General features: G+C 41.7%; 1 protein-coding gene across 1 annotated transcript; it reads right to left on the reverse strand.

Moving 5' to 3' along the window:
* Nucleotides 1-3,799: 3,799 nt before the first annotated feature.
* LOC125498648 (uncharacterized) lies at nt 3,800-4,741 on the reverse strand. The gene has a single exon (XM_048646898.1). It carries the CDS (start codon nt 4,739-4,741, stop codon nt 3,800-3,802), a length of 942 nt encoding a protein of 313 aa, XP_048502855.1.
* Nucleotides 4,742-10,730: the final 5,989 nt, after the last annotated feature.

Consider the following 10,730-nt stretch of genomic DNA (forward strand, 5'->3'; position numbering starts at 1 on the left):
ATACACCGTCTCAATGAGTGTACCATGTAAAAAAGCAGTTTTTACATCCAATTGATTAATTGGCCAATTTTAAGCAAGAGCCAAACTAAGAACAGTGCGGATGGTGGCCTGTTTGACCACCGGACTGAATGTCTCACCACAATCGACACCAACCTGCTGAGTTTTGCCATCGCCTACAAGACGAGCCTTATGGCGCTCAAAAGAACCGTCAGAATTATGTTTATGAGCAAAAATCCACATATAACGAATCACATTAACTTCCGGAGAACAGGGGACTAACTCCCACATCTTATTTTCCATAAGAGCATCATACTCAGCATCCATAGCTAGTTTCCAGTTATGGTCACGCAAAGCGGCTATTGGGTTACGGGGTATGGGAGATATGGAAGTAGTGGTGTGAAGGTTAAAAATGGATTTAGGCTTAAAGACCCCCCTTTGGCTGCGGGTAACTGGGCCGGGCCGGGTGGGGAGGGGGGGAGGTGAGGGAGGAGGCGACGGGGCTGGACTCGGGTTAGGTGCAGGTGGGCTGTGGGCCCGAGGAGACGAGACATGAGCTGTGGGAGAGAAGTGGGGCTGCGGCACACCAGGCCGAGAGGAAGGGATGGCTGGGCCGTGAGCTGACCCAATAGGGGAATGAGGAGGGGAGACGGGTACTGTGGCAGGGAGCTGGGCCATGTGATGGGTTATATAGGGAGATAGGCCCTCTTCCAAGAAGGAATAAGAGGAGGGCATGGGTGAGTGAAGAGTGGCAAAGGGAAACTTGGTTTCATTAAATAATACATGCCGACTCACAATGATTTTTCGGGATGAGAGATCATAGCACTTATACCCCCTATGATTAGAAGGATAACCCAAGAAGACACATGGAGTAGACCGAGGTTGAAGCTTATGAATTATAGAGGAGGGAAACAATGGATAGCATAGACACCCGAACACCCTTAGATGAGAGTAAAGAGGATCCCATTGATATAAGATTTTGAGAGGAGAGGAAGAGTGTAGTAATTTGCTTGGGAGAATATTCAGAAGATATGTTGCCATTGACAAAGCATGATGCCAAAAAGAATGTGGAAGAGATGTATGAGACATAATGGTACGAATGATGTTGTTAATGGTACGAATTTTTCGTTCTGCTTTACCATTTTGAGAAGATGTATAAGGGCATGAAAGACGAAAATTAATACCATTAAGCTTACAGAAATCCCAAAACGGGCCATTATCAAATTCTTTGCCATTATCACATTGGAAATTTTTGATGTGTCGTTCAAATTGAGTTGAAATGAAGGCTCTAAAAGAGGTGAATGTGGAATAAGCATCAGATTTTTTCGATAGAGGGAAAGTCCACAAATAATTAGAGTAATCATCCAACAACAACATATAATAACGATGTCCCGCAGAACTCAAAACGGGAGAAGTCCATAAATCACAATGAATAATGTCAAATGGTAGCATGGTAATAGAAGATGATGCAACAAAAGGCAATTTAATCTGTTTTCCCAGCGGACAAGAATTACAAAAATCAGAAAAACTAGAACTACTACACTCAATGAGGTTATTATAATATAATGATCGAAGAATAGAGTGCCCCGGATGTCCAAGGCGGTCATGCCATAGAGGAGCAGATGCTAAAGCGGCAAAGGCAGAAGAATGAGCAGGAGTGGATGACACTGAAGTGGTGAGAGGATAAAGCTCGCCCTTACTATTGCATCTCATGAGATGCATCCCCGCCTGAAAATCCTTCACAGAAAACCCAAAAGGATCAAATTCCACAGTAACAGAATTATCAGTGGTAAATTTGCGAACAGACACCAAGTTTTTAATTAATTTGGGAGCATGAAGGACATTTTTAAGGGTTAGAGGTGGGTGAGGGGAGGGTAACATTGCATGACCATAACTAGAAATAGGAATTGAATTGCCATTACCAACTAAAATGCCATTATTTTTGCTCAAAGGAAAATAAGATGAAAGAGAAAGGTTACCTTGCCCGGAAGTCATATGTGACGTTGCTCCTGTGTCCATGTACCAGTTTTGATCCGGAGGGTTGAGTCCAAGGGTGAACATTGCTGCCTCAATATCAGTAGAAGTGGGAGTAGGCCCACTGGCCACATAAGCCTGAGGACGGGGCCCCAAAACCCCTTGGCCTTGCTGCTGTGGTGGACGGGTCATCAGATTGGGCCTGGCCCAATATGCTGGTCCTGCTGGATACGGGCAGGGAGGGGGCGTCCAAGGCCACGCCCACTGCCAAGGACCCCCTGGAGTACCATTCGGCCACTGCTGGCCCCACGCGGACGACCCGGCTGGGTGATGCGACCCACCACCGCGACGGCCACCGCCGCCGCCGCCGCCGCGGCCCCGACCACCATTCCGGCCACCGTTTTTCTTGCCGGAGGGACGATTGTGAGATTTTTTTCCTCCATTATAGAGAGGAGAGGAGGCCGAATCATGAGGAGGATCATTTACGTCCAAGGGAGACGCAGCCACCAAGGAGGAGGCAGTGCTGGCGGCTTGTTTGGCGAGGCCGGATTCTTCCAACGTAAGCATCGACCGAGCCTGATAAAAAGGAGGAAGAGGGCTCGTCTGCCGAATGAAAGTACCCACTGTATTATATGCGGGAGTCAAACCTGAGACCAACTGAAGAACAAGGCGGTCGTTTGACACGGTGGTGCCGACTTGTTTAAGTTGGTCTGATAATTCCTTCAAACGTTGACAATAAGATGATGCATTAGGAAAATCGGCCATGGAGAGATGAGAAAACTCCTGTTCGAGAGCCACGGCGCGGGAATTTTTATTATCTTGAAAGATATCCCGTAGGCGATTCCAGGCGGCCATGGCAGTGAGGTCCGGTTCAGTAATTGTGTGAAGAAGGTCAGTGGAAATCGTGGAGTAGATCCACTGTAGCACGGTTGCATCAAGCGTGGCCCATAACTCCTTTTCCTCGGCAGTGGATGGTGGAGTAAATTCGGCCGGCATGATAATGTGAGGTAAAACACGATGAGATCGTGCGTGAACCTTGAAGAGTTCGGCCCACGTCCCATATTGTACACGTTCCAGATCAAGGGTGATGGGGACGTTATTCTTGATGTTGGAAACGGCTAAGGCAGGGTGAAAGGAGGAACCTTTAGCCATGGTGGACGGACGTGGGGTAAACAAGAAGAGAGAGAGAGCGGAAGAGGATCGAGAAGAAGGCTGATACCATGAAAGAAGATTATCCCATAATCATTTCCTTAACCCTCAAAGGGTTTAAATAACATACATAACAACTTCCTATAATCTAGGCTACGTATAAGGGAATACAAAGGAAACTAATCTACTGTTACCAAATATACAGAGATGATAATATACACACTATATTACATACTCTAACAGCCACCACCCTGCTGGCCAGCGAGCATCGTCCTTCCCGCCGGAGCTCAGACCTACGACACCCCCTGCTGTCCCTCTTGGTGTCTTCTCTTTATTTTACCCAGTGAGTTTTTCTCCTTTCCATCCTACTTTTTGGTTTGAAAAGCTATTATCACTAATAAGTCATTAGTTGGTCTTAAGTAAATATTACCTACTTGTTTAAATTACTTATTGGGCTGAATTTAGAGATTAAGTATGATGTTGCTCTAATAGTGTTGATATTATGATCTAACCATTTACTTAATTATACTATAGCATCTCATATAATAACCCATTCAAGAATATATATATTTATGGCTTGAATTAAGAATTATGAATTAAGTACACTTGAATTATAAGTATAATGTTAGTAAGCTTAAACTATAATTATAGTCCCACTTTTAGCTTAATGATATGACTATCACTTCTTAAGTTGTATATTAAATAAGTCACTTATAGTCCAAGGCCACGCCCACTGCCAAGGACCCCCTGGAGTACCATTCGGCCACTGCTGGCCCCACGCGGACGACCCGGCTGGGTGATGCGACCCACCACCGCGACGGCCACCGCCGCCGCCGCCGCCGCGGCCCCGACCACCATTCCGGCCACCGTTTTTCTTGCCGGAGGGACGATTGTGAGATTTTTTTCCTCCATTATAGAGAGGAGAGGAGGCCGAATCATGAGGAGGATCATTTACGTCCAAGGGAGACGCAGCCACCAAGGAGGAGGCAGTGCTGGCGGCTTGTTTGGCGAGGCCGGATTCTTCCAACGTAAGCATCGACCGAGCCTGATAAAAAGGAGGAAGAGGGCTCGTCTGCCGAATGAAAGTACCCACTGTATTATATGCGGGAGTCAAACCTGAGACCAACTGAAGAACAAGGCGGTCGTTTGACACGGTGGTGCCGACTTGTTTAAGTTGGTCTGATAATTCCTTCAAACGTTGACAATAAGATGATGCATTAGGAAAATCGGCCATGGAGAGATGAGAAAACTCCTGTTCGAGAGCCACGGCGCGGGAATTTTTATTATCTTGAAAGATATCCCGTAGGCGATTCCAGGCGGCCATGGCAGTGAGGTCCGGTTCAGTAATTGTGTGAAGAAGGTCAGTGGAAATCGTGGAGTAGATCCACTGTAGCACGGTTGCATCAAGCGTGGCCCATAACTCCTTTTCCTCGGCAGTGGATGGTGGAGTAAATTCGGCCGGCATGATAATGTGAGGTAAAACACGATGAGATCGTGCGTGAACCTTGAAGAGTTCGGCCCACGTCCCATATTGTACACGTTCCAGATCAAGGGTGATGGGGACGTTATTCTTGATGTTGGAAACGGCTAAGGCAGGGTGAAAGGAGGAACCTTTAGCCATGGTGGACGGACGTGGGGTAAACAAGAAGAGAGAGAGAGCGGAAGAGGATCGAGAAGAAGGCTGATACCATGAAAGAAGATTATCCCATAATCATTTCCTTAACCCTCAAAGGGTTTAAATAACATACATAACAACTTCCTATAATCTAGGCTACGTATAAGGGAATACAAAGGAAACTAATCTACTGTTCCAAATATACAGAGATGATAATATACACACTATATTACATACTCTAACAGCCACCACCCTGCTGGCCAGCGAGCATCGTCCTTCCCGCCGGAGCTCAGACCTACGACACCCCCTGCTGTCCCTCTTGGTGTCTTCTCTTTATTTTACCCAGTGAGTTTTTCTCCTTTCCATCCTACTTTTTGGTTTGAAAAGCTATTATCACTAATAAGTCATTAGTTGGTCTTAAGTAAATATTACCTACTTGTTTAAATTACTTATTGGGCTGAATTTAGAGATTAAGTATGATGTTGCTCTAATAGTGTTGATATTATGATCTAACCATTTACTTAATTATACTATAGCATCTCATATAATAACCCATTCAAGAATATATATATTTATGGCTTGAATTAAGAATTATGAATTAAGTACACTTGAATTATAAGTATAATGTTAGTAAGCTTAAACTATAATTATAGTCCCACTTTTAGCTTAATGATATGACTATCACTTCTTAAGTTGTATATTAAATAAGTCACTTATACATGGGCATCAATTAGTATGAAATATCACTAATACAAGTTAGAGTTTAACAATGAGTTAGATATCACTTTACTATTAAAAGTCTAACTAAAGTATGAAAGTTCTGTAATCATACCTTCAAGTCAGTAAACATGAATTTCCATGAATCTTATAAGTAGTGGTTGTTACTAACTAAATAGTTTTACATAAGTTAGTATGACCAAGTTAGTAAAGTCAAGAATTATAGTTTAAGTAATAAATGGTGATAATGAGGTTTCATAACTATTAGTTTCATAAACTCGCTATAAAGTCATAATGAAGAACTTCCCATAATGGGCACATGATGGAAATGGATCGTAGAGCTTAATGATCTAGAATAAAATTTTAATATGTCGTCCTTTATTAATTCTTGAATAGATTAGAAAGAAAAAGGGATATTACAAGCCTCCCCCGGCTATCAAGTATAATAATCGCGACTCGAGGTAACGTCTACTGCTAACACCCGCATTCCCCTTCCAAATATGTTTTATGACGCTTTTACATAATGTTTTGATGATATGTATCTATGATTGCAGGACATGAAATGTTTTGCTAACTGATGTTTACGATGATGTCATGATATAAACTGTTTTTCATGATGCTTAAAAGATGTTTTATGACGTAAATATAAAAATGACGAAACATGATAAATGAAAGTGAAAGATGGTTTATGGCAGTACTATGTTCTCTGGGCCGTGCACGTGTCATTCTATTATATGGCGACAACGCTACCTTCTGATGGGGGACAATGTCCTCGGTGGTACCCGCATTATGTTTGGCATTATATGCCACCTTCTGATGGGGGACAAAGGTCCTCGGTGGCTTTGCCTTATGTTATTATGTTTGGCATTATATGCCACCTTCTGATTGGGGACAAAGGTTCTCGGTGGGTTTGCCTTATGTTATTATGTATGGCTTTATGCCACATTCTGATGGGGGACAAAGGTCCTTGGTGGCTTTGCCGGATGCTATTATGTATGGCTCTATGCCACCTTCTGATGGGGGACATATGTCCTCGATGGCTTAGCCTTTTGTTGTACTCGCCAAATAACCAAAGGAAGATTTTTGATAATTAATTTGATATAATGATGAATGACAATACGAATCTTTCTTTTAAATTCCTGATATGAATTACGAAATGGTTTAACTATATTCTCCCCTCTCTGTTTGCAAACAAAATGAGTTGAAATGAATTTACGTTGTTAGAGTAGTATGTTATTGGGCCTCGGCTCATGACGTTTTGTATTCCTGTTTTAGGTACCGATGGGGATGACGGAATGGCTTAGCAGTGAGGAATTGATATTAGAATGACTCAAACACTTACAGTTTTTGTAACCTAAGTTACCAGTTAGTTTAATTAAGTAACCTCAACTCTGTTTTACTTTAATATAATCTAGTACGTTTAAGTTTCCACGGTATTATATGTTTTATTTAAGTATGTTGCCTTGTATTTTCCTAACGAAAAGTACGGCAGTAACGCACCGACAAAAGGCTAGGTCTTCCGCTGCTAATAAACAAGATTAATTAAGCAAATAAAGATGCTTAGAGGTCGGGGTGTTACACACATAATCCGTATACATCACCACCTTGGAGCACACAAGGTATGATCGAAACTTGTCAAAAGTAAACACAATTGCTAGTATCTCCTTCTCCGTGGTAGCATAGTCCTTAGAGCCAAATCAAGAATCTTGATTTCATAGTAGATCACATGTAGCTTTCCTTCTTTTCCTTTTCCTAAAATAGCTCCCACTGCACTATGACTAGCATCACACATTAGTTCAAAAGGCAAGCTCCAATCCGGAGCTTGCACTATAGGAGTGGACATTAGGGCCTTTTTTAGAGTTTCAAAAGCATTAATGCAATCTTTGTCATATCTTTATGAAGCAAATTGGATAAGGGATTTGAGATTTTTGAGAAACCTTTGATAAAGTGGCGATAAAAGACCGCATGCCCAAGAAAATATATCACTCCCTTTATCGAAGTTGGGGGCGGCAATTTCTCAATAACCTCAAGTTTGGCCCTATCCACCTCAATTCCTTTTTGAGATATCTTATGACCAAGTACTATGCCATATTCAACCATAAAATGACATTTTTCCCAATTAGCAATGAGTTTCATCTTTTGACATCTCTCCAAAACCTTTTGAAGTTGGAGAGACAAATGTCAAAAGAGGAACCTACAACGGAGAAGTCATCCATGAAGACTTCTATGGTTGATTCAAGCAATGTCCGAAAAAATGGCGGTCATGCACCTTTGAAAGTAGAAGGAGCATTGAACAATCCAAATGGCATCCTTCCATAAGCAAAAGTGTCAAATGGACATGTGAATGTTGTCTTCTCTCGGTCATCGGGGTGAATGGGGATTTGAAAGAAGCCCGAATAACCATCCAAAAAGCAAAAATGGGTATGACCCGCCAATCTTTCACGCATTTGGTTAATAAAAGGGAGGGGGAAATGGTCTTTCCGGGCGGCATTAGGTTTACACTAGCCTCAAGATTGACCAATGCTATCTTCGGCTCCAAATCTCAGATTCTCAAGGGTATGGACAAGGACCCCAGAAACTTGGCACTAACTTCGGCGGTGAGAGCAACGGTGGAAGTTTCTTCAAGTTTGGGCTTGTTAGAAATAAGTTCCTTTAGAAACTTGGCATAGGTGGGCATTTGAGCCATAGCTTGGAGAAATGGGATGTAAACTTGCAAACCTTTTATTACCTCAAGGAACTTGACAAATTTGTCATTGAGGTGCTTCTTTGCTAAGCTTTAAGGATGTGGAACCGGAGGAGTGTAACTCTTCATTGCATGAGGCTCTTTACTTAATTTTTCGAGTTCAACAATTATAGGAGTCCCATCCTCGTGAATGTATTGCACAATGACATTTTCAATCTCTTTATATACTCCCCTATCAACATCCTCACTCTCATTGGAAGTATTAACATCATCAAGTGCAGGCATCTTAGGGCCCTCATAGTGAGCCTCAAATCTCAAAGTGATGGCTTTAGCTTGCTCACAAATGATTGGTTAGCTAGGAAGTTGGGTAGAAGAATTTGAGGAGTTGTTGCTTACTTGTTGAGCCACTTGAGCAGGTTGTGTCTTAATCATCTTGTTGTGAGCATTCATTTGTTGGGAGGAAGTGTTTATCTCTCCAAACTTCCTATCATTATCGGCATTTATTTTTGTTTGTTGGGCTAGGAAGAGTTGGAGAGTGTATTATAGGGAAGATTGTTTGGGTTAGGTTCAAAAGGAGTTCTAGGGGGTGGTTGTGTGAATGCTTGTTGGGGGTTACAAAATTTGGGTGGTCTATTTGAGGCTTGTTAAGGTTGGAGTGGTTGAGGGTTCTTACATCCACAACTTGCATTGTTATTCCATCTTACTTGATTGTTGAAGTTAGGATTTCCCTCACCTCTAAAGTCAACCTACGCAACATGGTCCATAGACCTACCACAATAAGAACTAGCATGGTTCGATCCACCACAAATTTCACAAGAAAAAGCTTGAGATGTGCCTTGGCTAGGAGATCACAAGCTTATCTTTTCCAACTTCTTTGCAAGGGTATCAAATTTTGCATTAATGTGGTCAATGGCGTCAAGATCATACTTGCTTTTGCTTGTATTCTTCTTGTTTGCGGTTCTAGTAGAATTCCCCCAAGAGTAGTGTCTTACTACCTTTTCAATTATAGGCTCAATATTGTGAAACGAAAGCTTTGTTAGTTGGCCTCCGCACCTGAATCAAGACTTGCACGGGTCATAGGAAAAATTCCATCATAAAAGCTTTGCAAAAGAATCCATTGACTATAACCATGGTGAGGACAAGATCTTCGAAGCTTCATATAATGTCTCATCCTCTGCTTGGGAGAGATTAGCTATCTTCCTCCTAGCTTCAGAGGTCTTCTGTTGAGAATATAATTCATCCACAAAAGTGACAGTCACTTGTGCCCAAGTAGTCTAAGGGTATCCTGGAATGGATTGCAACCATTTTTTAGCCTTGCCCACAAAAGAGAATTGATATAAATTGCGCCTCCCAAACACTTGACTCACATTATTTTGCTTCACTGTGGCACTCCGAGAAATTAGCTAAATGCTCAAGAGGGCACTCAAGAGTCATACCCCCATATGGATCTTGTTTGATCACGCGAATCATATGCAGAGAAAATTCGAAGTTGGTGGTGGTAGTTGGGCGGCAAATTCCACTTTTGAGTTCAAAGGCCTCGGGATGGCCAAGGTCCCGTAATGCTCTAGGAGCTTCATCCCACATAGTGCTAGAAGTAGTGGAGATAGACGACTCTTGGTCAAACTCGGTTGGTCAACGATTGATGGTTGGATTGTGGGTTCCCTAAAGATTCTCCTTAATTTCCTCAATGTATTTTCAAAGTTATGATTGATGAGGATGGTTTGGATCGCCCCTCAATATTCTAGATATGCAACCAATAAGGCTAAGGATAATATTATATAGTAAAAACAATCAAGAGGTAAACGCACCAAAAGAAATAAAATAAAATAATAAAAGGCAGTTCAGTCTCAAAACTAAAAAAATTAGCTAATGTTAACCGCTACTTACCCGAAAACGGCGACAAAATTTAATGGGTAGTTGTAAACTCGCCAAATCTAACCTAAATTACCAGAGATAGGGTAAGTATAGTGTCGAATCCACAAAGGAAGTAGGGTTAGTTAAGAGATAATTCGCTAAACAAATTTTTAAGGTTTTTTTTGTAAGTTTAGCTATGATTCTAAAGTCTAAGCAATCTAGGAAATTAGAAAATTAAATCAATAAGACAAGTAAAGGGGATAAAACGAGGGTAAAAAAATTAGGGAATTAGGGGATTCACCAACATTCCTCCAAGAATCCAATCATTAAAACCAAGGGGAAATAAATGGGGGATCACAAGGGAAAAATTCGTGTACATGGGAATTTTAATTACTCTATCGAGCTAATTAGAGGAGCTAAATTAGTCACTCATGACCTATTCTCATGGCATGACCTACCAATCTAGTTGAATCAAGCACAACACGATTAATCAAGCTTCCTAATCTAGAAAATACATATTTTCATGAAGATCCTAGTCTAGCAACAAAACTTAGTTTATTCCTAACTTCATCTCTCAATATTTCACTAGGAATTCCAAATATGCAAGTTAAGTGGTGATCAAGCACCCAATAAACCAAATCAAGCAAGTTTGATCAACAAGTTCAACCTCAAAGTTACCCCCCTAACTTAGATTTTGGATCCAAAGAGAAAATGAAGGTTACATCCCTTCCCTAGTAAGAA

This window comes from Beta vulgaris, chromosome 6, assembly GCF_026745355.1.
Source record: "Beta vulgaris subsp. vulgaris cultivar EL10 chromosome 6, EL10.2, whole genome shotgun sequence".
NCBI classification, from domain to species: Eukaryota; Viridiplantae; Streptophyta; class Magnoliopsida; order Caryophyllales; family Amaranthaceae; genus Beta; species Beta vulgaris.

Coding starts and splice junctions, on each gene's coding strand:
- LOC125498648 (XM_048646898.1), bottom strand. CDS start 4,741: ATGGCTAAAGGTTCCTCCTTTCACCCTGCCTTAGCCGTTTCCAACATC.